The following is an 18,961-nucleotide window of genomic DNA, read 5'->3' on the forward strand; positions in this document are numbered from 1 at the left end:
CTGCCTCTGAATTTTTGCGAGAAATAAGAATGAAAACTTTAAGTGCAAGGGTGTTACACAGCTTTGATGCTACCAGTCCCTTGAGCCACCCTGTTATTCTGATAATAGGTTCATCAGTTTAACCGCTGGCCATAACAGCCAAACCAAATAGCCTGTTGTTAATCAGTCCCAGTGTAAGTTTCCTCTTGAAAGACAAAACCAGAAGCATAACTTCTCTAAATTGCATTGTACAAAGGAAGAGTAGAAGGCTGTGTTGGCCACTAGGTGAGATGCTGCTGCTGCTATTCCTCTCAGTGATGAAACAGTTGTCAGGCTGAACAAAGACAAATTCCAGTAACAGAGACTTGGGGCTTATCCTCAGTAACAGCTCAAGGCATCTGTTTATCATCTTATTTTATCCTTGCTAGCTTATACAAAGCGAACTTGGAGGGGAAAGAGGACATGCAGCTTCTGATTCCATTGCCAGCAACCTCCAACATCTGGAGCATGAAACAGTATCATGTTTTGTGCATGCATGTAGGGCAAGCAGTTTGGCACACTGTATCAGTCCTGCTTCTGGTTTAATGATAACCTTATCTTATCCTTCCATTCAAATTAAAACACAGTGTGTGAGGTTGGGATAAATTTTTAAGAAAATGTGGCCTCCATTTAACATCACATACTGAAGGCAAGTCTGATCATGCCTTACGACATGTTGTTATACTGTATTTGAGAGTAGTGTCCTATCTAGGAATGGCGTTTGCTAAAAGGCTATCATGGAAAAGCTATTAAGCACTTGACATTGTCTCTTCCCCTTCAACTCATCGACTTCTGAAATAATGTTTTTCATACACAGAACTATAGCAGAAAGAGGCTGAAGATAAATGGAAGGGAAATAAAAGTGGAAGTGAGAGATGTTATCAATACACAGCTTGACTTCTGTTCCAGAGACTTTTAGCAGCTGAAGATATTATCTCTCTCCAAGATCACAGGCTTTTTTGCTAATACACCAGAGAGGAAACTGTAGCAGCTGACACCCTATGTGCTTGTGCTACAGGGTGGAGAGGCAGAGGTGAGAAAGAGAGCTTGGGTAGGAACATTTAAATTACTGCAACTACACTGGTAGGGCTCAAGTCACTGCCTAGCAGTAGAACAAGAAGGAGGAATGGGAGAAGTCCCCTGGGGAACTACAGATCTTAGTTTCACAGAGAAGCAAGCCAGAGTGAAGAAGGCTACCTTTTAATATCCTTGCTATCTTCAGAGCTCAGTACCTTTCCAATGCCTTTTATGAGCAACACTATTTTAACGAAAAATTAGGAGCAGATTTCAAGGCATTGGATTGAGAGCTACACAAGGGGAGGACTGAGCTAAGAAGTCTGCTGAACACCTGTAACAGACTATGGGAAATGTTAGCAACTACAAGTAACTGAATGAGAAGCAAAATTAAAAAAAAAGTTTAAAACATTAAGGGGATATGGTATCGAGACAGCAGCACGGTTCTGAGAAGACATCCACTAACATGGGAAGTAAACCCTTAGTATTACTTGGGAGAGTTATAGAATCATAAAATAGTTTGGGTTGGAAAGGACCTTAAGATCATGTAGTTCTAACCCCCCTGCATGGGCAGGGACGCTTCACACTAAACCGTGTCGTGCAAGGCTCTGTCCAACCTGGCCTTGAACACTGCCAGGAATGGAGCATGCACAACTCCCTTGGGCAACCCATTCCAGTGCCTCACCACCCTCACAGTAAAGGACTTCTTCCTTATATCTAACCTAACCTTCTCCTGTTTAAGTTTGAACCACCATGGAACAGTTTAATGCTCTATGTCTACACAAGATTACAAAGCAAACAGATCCCTTTCCTGCAGATCAAGGGGCTGATGACTGTTCAGACAGAAGATTGAGTTCTCACTGGAAGCAAAAGCAGATCACACCCAGAGGTTTGATACTGTAAGAAAGTATTACCAAGAAACCATGTAAAGCAAGAATCAGAAAAGCAGTATCTCAAAATTAACACCATGGCACACTCTAGAAACACACAGCATTTAGATCCATTGGGTCACAGGGCTCATAGGAGAGAAATGCCCAGAGGCTCACCAAGAGCAATCTTGACAAAATGCCATTGGCAGGCTAATGTAACAATGGTACTGAGAAGAGGAAGACAGGACACAGCAAAAAAAAAAAAAGGAAAATACACAACAAAGCGATTTCATACCCAGAGCAGATGCCCATAAACCATTTTGTATCCCTGAAATTATGTAGGAAAATAATTAGGGAATGGAAGAGCCAAATTTTTGTATTATTTTAGCTTGAACAAGTATAATAAAGCAGCTAATTAGCTACCCATTAAACAGACAGCATGAGGGAGGAAATCATCTGTCAGGATCCCTAGTGTCCCAAAATGCACACATATTAACACCTACATCAAGACTTTTGATGCCCTCCTATAGTTCAAATGGCAGGGTTCTGCAAAGCTGGGGGTCTGTGGCTCACTGCTCCTCAGGACCTCTCTGGGAACAGGTAAGCAGGGCCAGGACTCAGCCTTCATGCAGACAAAAGCAGGAGCTGGAAACCGTGCAGCATGAATTAACATGCCTTCTCTGTAACAGCACCTGACTTCCAAGCAGAGCTCCAGGCTGGTCATTCCATTAGCTCCCTCTTGAATCAAATTTAAACCTTTTTGTTCTCATGCTTCAAATTCTGCATAATTATTTCCCTTTCTCCCATGCTCCCTCCCCTGACAGCACTGAATCAATTCTCTTGGGAAAGCATTTGCTGTGCTCTGAGTCATTCCAACCTCGGTATGCAAATTTTGATTGACACACTTGCCTTTTTCCTTAAACAGCCCTGTGCTTCTTTAGTAGCATTATCACCTTTGTCTGATCCAGATCACTCATTCACTGCATTTTGGCTTTCTTAAAAGCCCATAATTGTTTTATAGGCAATAGAAGGAAATTATTTGTGCAGAAAAAAAAATATGTGTAGTGGTTTTACAGTATCTGTATCAAATGAAATAATAATGTAAACACCTCACTACTGCCTTTCTCTTTCCCTCTGTTTCATAACTTGGTTGTTCAATTGCATCTATTGATAAACTATAGGCTTTGGGGATAATTTTAGGTTTTGATGAAGCACTCAGCACACTTTTGGAGGATAAAAAGTAACCAATAGAAATATCTTAAACATTGCAGTTAACTGATGAGTTTATATTCAATGTACAACAAGATTTGAAGTAAGAAAATGCAATACTTTACAATCATATTAATGTATACATTCATATTAACGTGCTTCAAGACTGTCATTCATGACATCAGTTATAAAAATAGCATTTTTGGAGTTTATGAAATGGTCAAGAAAGCATACTTAAGGGCTTCGAAAAGTCAAATCTGTAAACTTCTATTCAAAAGTTCAAGAGTATTCATTCTTAGCAGCATTGCCAAATAAGTTCATTACAAAGAATTTCTTACCGGATCTAGGTTCTTGAAAAGAAGAATGTCCTTGCATGCCTCCTGCAGTCTGTTTCGTTGATCATCTGTTTTAGGGTGAATAATCTGAGGGATATAATAGAAAAACCTTTAAAGTGGTTATCATAAAGCAACAGAGGCTGAAGGACTGAGCTAATTCAGCTAACTAGGCATTTTACCCAATACTTTGGCCATGCTTCATAACACTTTAATTTTAAAACCTTTAATATTTAAATAAAACACTCGATAATATTATATCACCACAGCATTAGCAAATGAAGCACTGCTGTATTTAAGCTAATAAGGTCTTTACATTTGTAGAATCCAGTTCATTTCTGCAAGACATTCTGGATACCTTAATGTCAACTTTTGCTGCATAAACATTACTCTACTACTCTCTAATTATATTTGGAGCATGCATGTTTTATAAAAAGCACCACTGTTACATTTAGCCATTTCCATGACTACCTCCCGAAGACTACTTTGTGAAATAGGATCTGTGTTAAATTTATCTCAGAAGTTTCCCTGAGTAAACAACAGAATCAGCACTATCCAAATGAGATTGAGATCTATTAAATTAACAATGTCTGGTTAATGTGAATATCAGTCAAGTTGAACTCATGCTTAGAAAGATATGCTAGGTTTCAAAGCTGTGATACTACACGATAATCTTTTTGACAGTTTTACATGCCAGAAACCAGAATATAAACATTTAGACTTGTTTGAAAGTCATCCTTATGCTATTTCATATTAAAAGCTACGTAAATGCCTTTAAAAGGGTGGCATAAGTAAAAGAAATAACTATAGGTAGTAACTGCCTTGTACATTTGAAAATCCTAGTAATTTTATAATTTATCTTTTTTCCTGCCTTATGAAAAAATAGTAGAATAATGAGGAAACTATTGCAAGATTATAAGGACACCAAATAAGTACTTTTAGGAGCAGATGCTCTCTGGGCAGACAGTTGTACAAAAACGTTTCATTAACAGCCACATATCAAAGGTGTGTTGATTTAGAATAGTACTTATATCAGATCCTACGCGGGTGACTATTACAGAGGATTTTTAAATGTTCCTTCAAAACCCCAAGAGATTATTAAAATATATTATAAAAGATACTTCTGGAAAGGAATGGTAAGGCTTTTTAATTTTTTCTGCCTAAATTTAATGCCCAAGAACTGATAAAAAAATAAGTATTTGACTCAAAGCATTAAATACCCTTGATTCTGCATCGTCATCTTCCTCATCAGGATTGTAAGCTTCTGCACACACTGAAATAATAAAAATGTATAAAATTAATTCAAAGTACAATAATCTTGCACAAGATTTATAGAACAGAAAATGCATTGTGTGGCACAGTAGCAATATGCAGTAATGTAACACAGTAAAGAATAACGGAAGATACTGCTGACAGGTTCCATAGCAGGTAATTTCTAAACTGCTGGTGAAACAAAGCTACACTTGTAACTTTGTCTATTTGTACATCATTTTTGGCCATGTTTTCAGTGCTTTAAAAGACCTCTAACATACTTACAAATTTGTCACCTAAGCTGTTCCAGGTGATCTTACCTTTATATCATATTTTTCTTTCCTAACATCTAAGTTAATAATTTCTTGATAGAATTTAAGCTACCCATACTGGATGCAGAGATCAGATCTTTCTCTTCATCTGTGTTAGGCTCAAGGTGGTTTTGCATTATAGGGTTTTTGGCTTTTTCTGCCTGGTTTGGGGTTCTTTTTGCAGACTCAAAAACTTTTCTTCTCTACCTTTTACTTTCTAGAGTAACTAATTCCGGTTCTTTTTTTTTTTAGTTTACAAGTCATGTTTTTCAGCCCTCTAACTACCCTCATTGCCATTCCCTGAACTCCCTTCTATTATCCTTATCTTTATTGAAGTGGAATGCTCAAAACTTGACCCGGTATTTGAGCTGAGCAGAGTACCAACTACAACAGATTAATTACTCCATACATTTTGGGGGCTTTATGTCTTTTTCATCCACTCAGACTTTTTTCACAATAGCTTGATTTTGTTTACCCATGTAATATTCATGACTTACATATTGTTCTCAAAACCCACTGCTTAACCAGCTGTCCTGTGTCCTGTATATGGCTATTCTGCATGTAGAACCATGCACTTACACCTATGAAATATTACCTTATTCCCCAAGCCATTTCTCAATGTGTCAAGATAATTTTCAAACCTAATCCTGTCCTCTGTCATCCTTCCAATCCATTCTCAGCTTTGTGACAATGGCAAATTTAATATGCATACTCTCTAATACATAATCTAATTATTACAGAAAAACCAGAACAGTGTCTAAAATAAATTCTTGTGAAACAAACACACACGTGACAGTGAGACTGCAATAGCTGCTTCGGGGTTACCTTATCCAACTAGTTTTGCAGCTATATCCCAAACAACTTACATTAAGACACTGCTTGATGTTCCCTAGATTGTTAATAGGAGAGTCTTGTGAGACAGCATTTGGAAGTTTCTTAAAGTGAAAATGTAGGACAGTTGCTCCTTTTCTTTTATCCCTAAGTTTTAGTCTCTTGTTACAGGGTATTAGATAGTTCCAACAAACCTGTGCTGATTGCTGTTTGCTGCTTTCCTTCAAGTACTTAAAAATGTTGGAATATTTGTCTGTAACTTCTTTAAGAACAAAAATGATCTGTAAAGCGATGATAGGCCTCTTCCCTCTGTCGCTTCCCTGCCCTTTTAAGGATCAGGTTTTCTATTTTTCTGGGGTGTTTTTTTCCTACTCTTTCACATTTTTCTTCTTCAAATTCTCAATGGTAATTGCTAATGGGGCTGAGACTAATTTAGCCAATTCTTCCAGTTTCCATGTATAGCATGTCTCAGGCACAGCTAACCTTGAAACACCAAACACATTAAGTACTCCCTGATTTTTCCTTTCTCTATTTTAGACCAAGTTTACCATATGCTCTTAATACCACTAGTGAAGACTGATGTACTTCTGTTAAGCAGTAGAGCATCACTTTCCTGGAACGTGCTCTTACCAGAAATATACTTCCAGAACAATTTCTGTTATTCCTCATGGTTTCGAGGATTTTTTTGTACACAGTCTTTTCTTGTTCACATATTTGGCCTTGCTGTCTTTGATTATTTCTTTTTTCTCTACATTTTTTGCTATTCTTTTGCCCTTGTTCTAAGTAATCCAAACAAATTTTCTACATTGTTCCTTCTTGTGCTTGATATAAAAGAGGTGCTTATATTTTATCCAAATTTGTTTTACTATGTTTTTTGTCCTTCTATGCTGTCTCAATTTGCAATTTGCATTTTTTTATCTTTATACTTTTTGAGGAACAACCAATTCCTTTAAGTTATTTTCTCCAGATTCTTTTCCAAAGGGATTATGTCCACAATCCTCTCATATCCTTTTCTGTTGTTCTGATTCTTTTACTCAACTTCTTCCCCTTCCTGAAATCTGTAAGCTTTATCATGCCAGGGTAATTCTCACTCAACTGCCTTTCCTCTCCCTATTCTTGAACAGTTTCTTCCTTAGAGTTGGTATTAAATAGAATAGCTTCCCCTTCAATTGCTTTTGCCAGTGCCTCAACATTTGGTTAAGTACATAGCAGAACACGTTGGGCAGTTGGTGTTCTCATTTGTTGGTTTCCAAGAGATAACTGATTAATTAAAACCTCCCATCGTCACCATCCCCTGTATTCTGCTCATAAATATCCCCACTGACCTGATCTGTTTGGCGTCTGTGTAATGCCTGCATAGCGATAAAGCTCATAAGCTTTTCCCTTTTTAGTATTACTCATAAAGCATCAGTATGATAAACTCCCTCTACAGCTGGATCACAGCACAAATATCTGAACCCAATACACAATAGCAACAGCCTCTTCCTCATCCCTATCCGAACCCAGTGACTTTGCTATACTAGTTCAACCACACTGTTGCTCATTAAGATTTCAGGTCCTCTTTGTTTATGCCCCGTGTTTCCTATATTATTATACAAACAACTTCTAAAGTAGTGAACAGGTAGACCAATTAACCTCCTCATTATCTATCCAAGTAAGACAATTTCATGGTAAAGTGTACCATTGCACATATGATGCAGAGTCCCAGGGAAAGTCTTAGTCCTCACCACATCAAGCACCCAGCCCTCAGTAAAATGTCAACTTTATAAAACTTAGCATTTTCAAAAACTTAAAGAAACTTGATACAAGTCCCTCTGGAGCTGACTGTAAGACTCCTGTGAAGCTTACTAGGAACTGGATTTGGTCCCATGTATGCCCACAAAAGGAAGTCTGCAATCTGTTGAACAACTATAACATTTTACATCTACATAAACAAAATGTTCCAAATGACTGTTTTAGGGTACTATAGTTACTTCAGTCTTGTTTGAAATAAACCTATGGGGATTTTATTTAAATAGCAACAATAGTAACATGCCAAAAAAGTACCATAACCCATCTACTCTGTTTCAGCTGGTGTCAGCCTCTGTGCCGTAGTCCGTGTATGTGTACATGGGAGGCAACAAATCTGGATAACAATACAGACTGAGTGTATGAATAGTCTGTCTCAACCTGAGGTATAGTTACATCCTGTCCTTACCTCCAATAAAATCTCTACATAAGAAAAGATATAGATACATATATATATAAAACAGGAATTTAATGGCACTGATACTCTTGTCCCAGAACTGATAGCTCTCAGATAGCCTGGCTGAACAATAACAGTCTTCCAGACCACACAAAAGAAACTGAATTTAGCCTTATCCATGCACATCCTGAATCATCTTACCAGTCCCTTTCAAATGGTCTGAAGGATCAGTTCAGAGGGAGAACGTTCCTGAGGTCTTTTGTGTCATCGACTGTCTCTGCTCTAATGTCACTCTTCTCTACTAGAAAGTAATTTCAGTAAGTCTCATTCAGCAGGTGCCTTCATTAAGTATTTCTACACTGATTACAGACAGTGTATTTAAGAATTGTAGCTTCTCTTAGCTAGTGCCCATCTGCCCAAATTTTAAAATTATTTATTCTTACGTTCATCTGTGATGAGAAACTTCTGGTCACAACTCAGTACTTATTATGCCTTGGCTTATCTTTCTGCCATAATCAAGGATGAATCTTTCTTTTGGGTCACAACTTAAAGATCATACCAATGCTGTGGCTCTGCTGTTTTAAATATGGAATTTCCTTTCCTTCATTGCTTACTTCAGTAGCCTGTATCACAGTCTAGTAACATATTAATTCCTAAGTGCATACTCCTAGATGTCACTTGGAAAAAATTGGTTAACATTACTTCTGTTCTTGAAATATGGTTTCCAACATTACCACAGTCCACTGAATTTCATGACATGAACATTGGGGTTTGGCACATGAGAATCCCAATGGCATAAAACATCTAAAACTAAATGACATGCCTCTTATGTACACAACCACACCTGCAGAAGTCATCTGGATTCCAATTGCAGCCAATGGAGAGAAACTGTAACATTTACAAAGTGATTCATCTGACTTGTATGACATGTCCAGATTAAGATAAGATAAATTAAAAATGTGTCTAATTGGCTGAGATAAATCCTTCCCTCTTGAGATGACTCCTGTTAGTTATAACAAGCCGCAGGACTGGTTCTCCCACTTCTCCATTTAGTCCGTGTTTCTTGAAAAATAAAGAAGCCACCATCAGATGATGATGGCAGGTTGCTCACGCAGCAGCACACTTCATTCATTTTATATATTCTAGGGAGACAGTCTGTGGTTCCTATCTCTTTTGTCTAAGGCAGACATTCATTATTCTGAACCATTCCACTGTCGGTGGCTGCAACACTCAGTGTTCAGTATTCTATTTTTCTACCTCTCCAGCTCATTCTGCACTCACAATGATACACAGTACGTGGTGACTTTATCAAGCTCAAAAGGCCTGCCACATTTTGCTATATGTCGCTGCTGAATGCAATACTCACATCATTGTCCAAAAAGCAGTCCCAATACCATTCTTAGGGATCTGTTTCATCCCATGTGTAATTATGACATTAAAAAATAGTGATGCAAACACTGTACATATTTTTCCATAGGTTGCTAAACTCAATTAAGTGAAACTATTTTTATTCAGTTTTTCCAACTGAAGGTCATGTTTCACAAATAATTATGCAAAATTGGACAAAAACAAGCTCAAATACATCAATAAAATGTATTTGTAGGAAAAATCTGAAGTGTCAAAGGCAGTTCATTATTAAAATATACATGCAATGAAAACTGCATACAGCACTGGATGGATTGCTTTGTCAGCAAAGCTTTAGCAATTTCTAATTCATCACTCCAAGTAAAGTCATTTTTCTATTTTTCAGCAATGAAATACGTTTGATATTCAAAACCAAGAATACAGTCACTTCAGATGCAAATTAATTCTAAAATGAAAATTAACATTTAGTAATTGTAAAATCACAAAAAATGTTAGTCATGCTCTATCTAGTCCCTTAATGTATAAGGAAATAAAAAGCTATCAATAATTGAATGAATAAAAATTCAAATATCATCATGAAATAACCTATTACATGTAAAGCATGGCAGGAAAACCAACCAATATGTGTGTATCCTTTCCAAAGCACAGAACCCCCAATTCATAATGCATATTACAGAGAATTTTACAAGAGAAAAAGAGCTGTGGAACTATCTCTGCATCCCATTCAGGACAAATCAAGACTATAGTCTTGGCAGCATAACAATCAGGCTGGAGTGTGAAAACAGACCATCTCTAGCCCCTGCAGCTACACCAGCATGCCAAACATCCCTACAAATATCCCTAACTACACCAGTTACTCATGAACCCATCCCCTCATACAGCAAGAATGTAATTTCCCTGGTTTAGCATACAAAAATTGCTAAGGTAACTTAACAGCAGTGTGAGATTTCCTGCAGTTCTTACCATTGCAGGAGGAATCAGAAGAAAACCCTGCACCCCACAATCCCGATTTCAGAGTTTTTATTTAAACAAAAGCTACCCTGTGTGACGGTAGCAATGACAAACTACTGCTCATGGTCTCTGATGCTTGCAGTTATCAAGTTCCATATTATTTCTAGACCTAGTTTTGACTGGACCACATGGAAAATGAGACCGAGGAGCTGTAAGTAAACATAAGGACTAAAGAACAACCCAGAGAAAGGAGATCACCTTTCTCCTCTGAGTGCACAATGAGATGAGATGAAAGTTACCTGATTTTACATGTGAAATAATAAGGCAACACTGACTTGCTCTGTGCTGCCGAGATCCACCATTTGGGCAAAACCCCAAGGAGTTAAGTTTCCTTTAAATGTAAGCTAGTTTGGAACAAAGCATGATCATTGGGATCATCATTTCCCCTGACACTGTCAAAAAGCAGGCATCTGTGAAACGCCTACGCCTGACAGGGTCACTAAACTGAAACTTTAAACTTTATCTATACATGTTTAGGCAAATTAATATACAGAATGCCTGATAACTTTCAATTCCATGTTATTACTATTTTAGACATAGAGCATTTACATTACAAATGCTATCCAAACTGGAATAAAAATATGTATGCTCAAAAAAAAAAAGATCTGGCAATCACAGAGACATGAATATTCTTGAGATTTCCTTGCATACAAACCAAAAATTGAAGAAATTCGCCTCCAATCTAACAGATTTATGGGGTTACAACTTTTGCGTGGTCCACTACCTAACACAAATCACTAAATGCCCAGGACATCAGCCTAGAAATCCAAAGCTGGATAAAATTCAGGCAGCTTATTTCCTTTTAATTATCAGGAAGGTGGCCTTCAGTTCATTAGATGGGGACTGACTGAATCAGAGTCTTGGGACCACTGCCAAACAGTCTGTTTCAAGATCAGCTGCTCATGAAGGACAGTCACCTACTCTTGCTTTCAGTGCATACACTGAAATTCTCCAAAGACTGTTGGATAATCATGATCACATACCAGATACCAGGGTTTTGCTCAGGTGTGCAGCTCAATGGCAAAACCTTTTGCCAGAGTTGGAAGTCCTTACTCAGCATGTACCACATGCTCATAAGGCTCACACAATCAACATTTCTAGTGTTTTCTCTTGTCCATCTGCTACCAATGCTATTTCTAATTAGCCAAACTTCAAGATACTTCCTCCAGCATTTGTAAATAACATGAAATGCCTAATATAAGATGTAGCATTCTGAATGAGGTCCATGCCAGCAGTGAGTCATAGAGCCTCCCCAGGATTCTCCGTTGAAAAGTCTACATGGTGTTTATTTGTGTTTCACCAATCCTCACATGGAAACAGGGATTTCATCAAGAGTGAATTAAACACCATGAAAGCCCATTTGAAGAAACACAATGTCCCACGCGGGACTTTTCGGATAACTTTATCTCAGTTGAGTTAGTTATGTGTGGGCACCTTGTAGAAGTTCCTTAATGTTCCTTTCTATATCACAGTGAAAATTATTATGTAAGACCACAGTTACTTCCTGCACTCCATAGTCCAAAACACTCTGCATCACAGCTAGTACACTTATGGCTGGGTCAAAGATGCATGCTCTTCCCTGAAATCATAGGGGTTTGAATCGCTAAACAAGCTCCTCCACAGAAAGAGTATGCACGAACTTTACCATAAGTAGCTGAAAGTTACTTGTAAGTATGGAACCAGAAAGAGGCTTTAACAGAATTTCCTTGAGGACTTACGTAGTACTGAGTCCTCTTTCTAGTCCTATTTCAGTTATTTTCATTATTGTGTAACTTGTCAAGATGGAGCTAAAAAATCAGCCAGGCTTCTGACTGATGGTAGGAGACAGTTTTGTTTGGCTTCTCAGGAAATGCTTTGACTTCATCTGTCTGGCTAGTGAAAACCAGCACAAACATTACAGTGTATACAACACTGCAGGTAGTTACTAACTAGTAAAATCATTACAAAAGTAAGATGCACTTCCACTAGAACAGCTTGCCAGTATATACCATCTACTATACTACTTACTTTATAAGTTTCTCTAATAAAGCATATGGAGCAGCACAGCATACAGCAACATACTCTGATGCTGACTTGTATAACCTTCTGTTCTCATTCTCATAAGGATCCAAGCAGTTCACAATGTTACAGTATGTTATTTGGGACATATCTGAGATATGAATAAATATTTGACTAAGTCTGAGCAGACACAGAACTCTCTGCATACATTTCAACTTGACATTTGCTAATACTGCAGCATAAAACCAGAACTGCACCCAGATCTTTTCCCATATTTCATACTTCATAGCCATCAATCAGATATTTTTTTTCTTATTATTGAAAAGTCAGCATCAGAAAGACCTCGGAGAGAGTACATTATTTTCCCACCAGAGAAGTTATCACTTACATAGCAAGTGAGCAAATATCAATGGCAGCTATTGAGAAAACATATTCTGAACAATGCAACCTAATCTTTTTGCCTATTTTGTATCTGCTTTATACAATCAGATTTAATATTGCTTTACATCAAAATATTTTGAAGGATTCTACATAAGCTTCAAATACTAAACAGCTCTGAAACCTGATTTGATGCAAACATTTTAAGAATTGAATCTACAACTGTTCATCTCAAGCACCTACACCCCCAGATGTACATATATGCATTTTTAAAAGAGTAACATAGTAAAGAAATCAGGATCAAAGTTGAGCCCAGGAAGAAGCAGGGGGAGGGGGAAAGGTGTTTTAAAATTTAATTTCTCATTATCCTACTCTGATTCGATCTCAATGAAATGAGAAATGAACTCAAAGTTCACTTCCCCAAGTCAAGTCTGTTTTGCCCATGATGGTATTTGCTGAGTGATCTCCCTGTCCTTCTCTCGACCCATGAGCCTTTCATCATGTTTTGTCTCCTCCTATCCAGTTGAAGATGGGGAGTGACAGACCAGCTTGGTGGGCAGCTGGCCTCCAGCCAGGGTCAACCCACAACGAGGTAAGTAAGGACATACAGAAGGTGAAGAAGTGAAAGATACTCTTCTCCAATGCACTCTAACTAATGTACTGGAGGAGGGGGAATACCTATGCTTTGTAATGGAGCACTTGGAAAAGCAGGAGTAGAACTGAAAAAAAGCGTAAGACACACAGAACTCAAGAGGGGAAAATAAACAGCAGAACTCAGGTCTGCCAGAAGGTCACCAGGTAAAACAGCCAACACCACCCTGATTTATCTGGGCAAGAAGTGAGGAAAGAAGAAGAACTAGTGTCAACAGATCTGCAGAGTTACAAAGGCTAATAAAATTAGAAAAAGAGCATGGCTTTATGGAACCATATATTTATGGCTATTTTATATGCTGGTGTTTTAAAGACTAACACAAGATCTTGATAGCTAAAGGAAGGATGTAGTAAGGGAAAGAAAACAGGATTGACATGAAAAGACAATAATCACTGATGACAGGCATGTAGAGACACAAAAGAATTCAAGAAAACAGGAAAAAAAAAAGTAAATTAAAGGCAGACAAGAGAAGGTGACCTCCAAGCCAAAGACTCATTGGAAAGAATGACTGTAGGGAGGTTAGGGACAAAGCCAAAATTATTGGTTCTGACAAGCTTGTCTCAGTGTCCTGACAGCTGAACTGATTTGACCAAGACAAAGTATGATCAATCAATCAAAGCAGTATGATCAATCATCAAGCAAAATGAGGAAGGTACAGATAATACTAAATCTAGAATACCCCTAGTAACCTTTGGAATTATGCCTAGTTAAGTCATAATTACAAGTGCTCCTCAGAGGCTTGCCATCAAAACCAGTGGGCTTTTCCCACATATGGGGTAGGCTTGGTTTAGGCAGCTAGGGGAGTGTAAAATTCAGTCTCAACAGGGTTCACAGAAAACCCTGCATCCTTATGGGATTCAGAATACCAAGGTGAGGACTGGCACCTAAAAAGAGGCAGAGTCCTCCTTTTAAAAAAATGGTTGCTATAGCAAATTTACCTGTTAAAAGACAGCTATGGGACAAAGGGAAAGAAGCTTAAACCCACCTTTCCCCATTTTCCAAAAGTGCCCTACATTCTACACTGCAAAATACTCTGTAATGAGATGCTCTTCATTCCTCCTGGGCACAGGCTGTTAAGGAAAATTAAATGAGGTAATGAGCTAAAGGAGCTTGTCTCCTGTAATTTTAGCATGCTGATTTTAGGTATGCTGGCTTTGGTCAAATGTGTAAGTCATGTTCACATAATCTAAATCAGAAATATGATAAACCAAATTTACTAAACAGGTTCCAGATAAAACAGGAAGACAGGGAGATGAAAAACATTATGGAAAATATTTCTGCCAAGTTTTGAAAAGGTTGATTTTGAACATCTGGTTTCTCAATCATTCCAGAAAACCCCTTTAAGACTTTTTGCTGACAGGATCCTCTTTAGATAGCCAAAGGAAGTTTAGAAGACAAGTCATAACTATGAAATAATATATGCTGGTTTACTTTTTCATTGTCAGAATATAAATTATTGTTATGAAGTAATACTGGTACTACATACTAAGGTAAGAAAGCAATCACCCAGCATAGCAATCACTACATACTCACCTGCATCTGTAATGGTGCAGCCAACTGTAAGAAGCCAAAAAATAGACTACCAGTATCTTTCCAAGAACTGGAACTGTAATCACCCTGAGAACATGGATTACCACACTTATATTCCCTAATAACAGAAGTTGCTCATAACTGTGACTACTTAACACTCAACAAGAAAGAAGGCATCAAGGTCTTTAACAGAGCCAGTTAATCTAAGAGAGGAAAAACAAATCACAAAAGAAAACATCAACAAACCTCCATTCAGTCAGCTAATGAGTTCTACTTGGAACTAGTATTTCTCAGAAAGTCCTTAGCCAAAGGTAAATGCAGACAGTGTACTCAACTGAAAAAAGCCATGCATCTTTATTCCCAGCTTTCTAACCACCCTCCACCCCTCCCACACACACATATTTGGTACCATTAAGAACTGAATATTACTATACTCAAGAGATAAATGGGTGAACACACAAACTGTTGTGAATCTACCTTTTCCTGCATGCTGTAAACCCAGTTTTATTTCTTCTATTTATAGATCTCACAGATGCCCACAGTGCTGTTTTGTTCCCCTATCATAAGATGATGCAGAAAGGCTAGACGAGGTGTCAACAACTCATGTGGGACGTTCCAAGCTGTATTACTCTTATGCTGGTTACCAACACTTAACTCCATTTTCTCAGCACCTACTTAAAACCACACTGAACTGGAAGAGAAGCTGGCTAAAAATGAAAAATGACACAATGCTTGCAGGAGAAGATCATTAGTGAATCCCTGGCAACATGACCTCAAATAGTCTCAGAATGTTTAAGACAGTTGTTTTGGACTTCCCAGTCTACTCCATACCCAAATGGCTGTGGTGACAAAGGCATGCTCATCCAACTGCAGCTGACCAAGAAAGATTGTGCTTTTTCCTCTTAATGATGAAAGGATCCATGGATGAATGGCTTCCGGAGTTCTGCAACAAATCTCTAATAACGGTCTTGGAAAAAGCTGACAGCATCTCCACACATACCTTACTACTGTATTCCAGTCCCTGTTCTGTAGAGTTCTTTGTTTTACACAAACCTCAACTAGTCTCTTGTCTCAATATCCAGGATCTCCACTGGGATCAGCTCTCATGTTCCCCCACACAACCACAAACTACAATGTTTCAGCAGAAAATTAAACTTTCAAATAGCAGCAGAAAGCTGGTGACTGCAAATAAAGCAACTTTCTCAGCAACTGCACCCACAGCAGAAAACTTCTGAATAAAAGTGGACTTGCCATTCTAAAAGCTAAACATAAAAGTCACGTTTCTAACTTGGTTTCCTCTTCGCCAACTATACATGCAAAACAGGTCCATACTTTCAGGGAAACAATATACTAATGAAATTTTTACTGTATGGAAGGGAGAAAAGATCTATTTTTACTTTATGAGAGAAGTAGTAACAATACTTGCTCCCTCTGTAAACTACAAGGAGGGGGAAATAAAGATCCTAACCTGAGCCAGACACACTGAAACCAGTATCCTAGGAAATCATGTATCCCAGGTGACCACTTCTCAGAAGAGCTCTTAGGATTATAGCACAAGTTAAACAAACAGCTACCATTTCATTTTGCAGGGTACTAGAGTTCAGGCTTACAGTTCAGGCTTTTTCTCCAGGGAAAGGATTTACCTACAGATGCTCTTCAGCAACAACTCTGTAAAATATCAAAGGAGAATAAATGAACCCTTAGGATAAAGCAGAGGCACCTAGCTTTCTTCAGCCAATACAGTAATTTGTAACAGAATGATCTTTGAGAGATAAAACTTAGAATAATCAAGGCCACAGAGAAAGCTTAAGGAACCCCAAGGAAATTGTATTCTTTCCTAAATGTCCTGTGTTTAAGCAGCAGTGCTAAAGAACTTCATGATTTAATTTGTACAAAGTTCCCTAGACAATAATATTCACATTATCTGTAGTTCTATGCTGTTCTCCTGATGCCTTTAATTACCTGGCAAGGGATGTCTGAATAGTTATCAAAAAGAGCAACTACAGAACTGCTTTAGAGAGTGCACAGGCATGATCAAGGCTTTTCTGTCACCACTGAGCAAAGGAAACATCTGATGTCCTTGTTCTTCAAGATGGGTGTTAAAACTGGAGATTTTGCACATTTTGGCCTGGTCCTGTCACAAGGAAAGTGTTGCAGAACCTGAAGAATAATGGCCTGCTTGCTCTGCAGATTTATCACAGAAGATGACAATGAAGCCAGAACTGGAAGTAAAATCTAATGTGAAATATCACAAAAATTCAGCACACCACTTGTCAAAGGAGACATTGATGCTTAACAGTTGACCAAAAGGTAAACCATTGACTTACAGTTACTATAAACTAGAATTCATTGTTCTGAAGTCAACAACTGATGAAGTGAACTTTATAGTCTGTGATGATACAAGATTTGACTTATAAATGCACAAAGAAATCAGTAATATGGAGAAACTGAAAACTCTGGTTAATAGTGGGATTACAGAGGAATTAAAATCCAGAAAAAAATATTTCCAAATGCTTAACATTAGCAGCATGTACCTTCGGCATGCTGGTGAAGACTGAAGGAACTGAAGACAGACAAAAGCACAAAAGAAAAAAAATGCTATTGATTGTAGCCCTGAGCACATTATTGGTGTTTATGTCCCAATGCCCCTAACAGATTTGAGCCCACATCCTAAAGGAAGATACAGATCTACTTCCTTCCCAATTAAGCAGTTGAACCGAGGCATCCAGTACTAGTGTTGGTTAAAATAAACAGAAAACTGGGTCCTCAATATTTACATCAAGAATCCAATAATCCATCAGGTGCAATGAATGACCATTATTCTTACAATATGCACAGTTCCTTTCCCCTCTTCTGGAATAAGATGCATTTCCAACTGAACACTACTACCTCCCACAGAAAGTGCCCAAGAGAACATCAATTTTTATACCCACATTCACATCCTAGGGACTGTACCACAGCACCAAGGTGCTACGATTATTTCTGGTGTTGAGGCATGAATGATGAGGCTGAAACAACATAGTACTTTAACAAGTTAAATTCACTTTCTTGAACAAAGTGCTGTTACTACTGAAAACAAAATGTCACTTCTACAGAGGTATCCCCAGCTGGTGCCAAGGGATCTGACAGAATTGTAAATCACACAGTTGCTGGACTGGAGAAAACTGATACATGCTTGATGTCTTGGTGTGCATTTGTAAGCCAGTCTTATGGAGTCAGTGGCAACACACAAGCTTCATTCATGACACAGGTCAGTGGTAACTCTACGGGCCCTGCTGGTCTTGTCTTTATCAGGACAAACCTGCAGAAAGAGACAGGCACCTCCCTGAGGAGTCATCCTAGGAGCAGCACCCCAATCAGTTTAGTCCCAGGGATGCACAGTGTGGTGCTGGTCCCTAGCAGTGACCAAGAGCCTCACTGCAACCTCAGACACCTGAGCCACATGAGGCCTTTACGGCTTTTTCAGCTCCACTGCTATCCAACCCAGCCACCCAACCCCTTCACACGCTAAATTTAAAAGAACAGCAAACAGAGCGCTCAGAAATACATCACTTTCTAAGCGATAAAAATGCTTCACATATGGATCAAAGATGGAATTCAAACCTACCGAGTCTCACAGCAATAGATATAAAATATAAAGACATTACTGCTTTAAAAAAAAAATGAACAGGATAAAGAATAATCAATCGTGCAGAAGAAAATCTGCCTAAGCAGAAGCGGTTCATCTCTGCAGAGTGGCTGGGGGAGCAGACATGCCCCTGAGCATCTTACAGTTCATGCTGTAACACACTCCTCCCTCTGAGGATAGCAGAGGGTTGGGCAAGGAGTTCCTACAGGTGCTGCTAAGGAAAAATAATGATGTGATCTGCAGTGAGGAGGAGTATGTACACTGACACTGTCAATGTTCAGAGTATCAACCACAGAAAGACACAATTATTTACTGATAATAACAAAACTATCCAAAATAGGCATGAATTCCTACTGTTACACTTACACCCAGCATGAAA

General features: G+C 38.4%; 1 protein-coding gene across 1 annotated transcript in view; it reads right to left on the bottom strand.

Annotated features, from left to right (window-relative positions):
* The window catches only part of PRKAR2B (protein kinase cAMP-dependent type II regulatory subunit beta), an 81,940-nt gene that overhangs the window by 15,315 nt on the left and 47,664 nt on the right, over positions 1–18,961 (bottom strand). The window contains exons 3-4 of the mRNA XM_034063381.1: positions 4,663–4,715; positions 3,449–3,532 (exon numbers count right to left, since the gene is read on the bottom strand). Coding sequence (XP_033919272.1) covers positions 3,449–3,532; positions 4,663–4,715 — 137 coding nt within the window. The remainder of the gene's footprint in view (positions 1–3,448; positions 3,533–4,662; positions 4,716–18,961) is intronic.

This window comes from Melopsittacus undulatus, chromosome 5 (genome assembly GCF_012275295.1).
Source record: "Melopsittacus undulatus isolate bMelUnd1 chromosome 5, bMelUnd1.mat.Z, whole genome shotgun sequence".
Classification (NCBI taxonomy): Eukaryota; Metazoa; Chordata; class Aves; order Psittaciformes; family Psittaculidae; genus Melopsittacus; species Melopsittacus undulatus.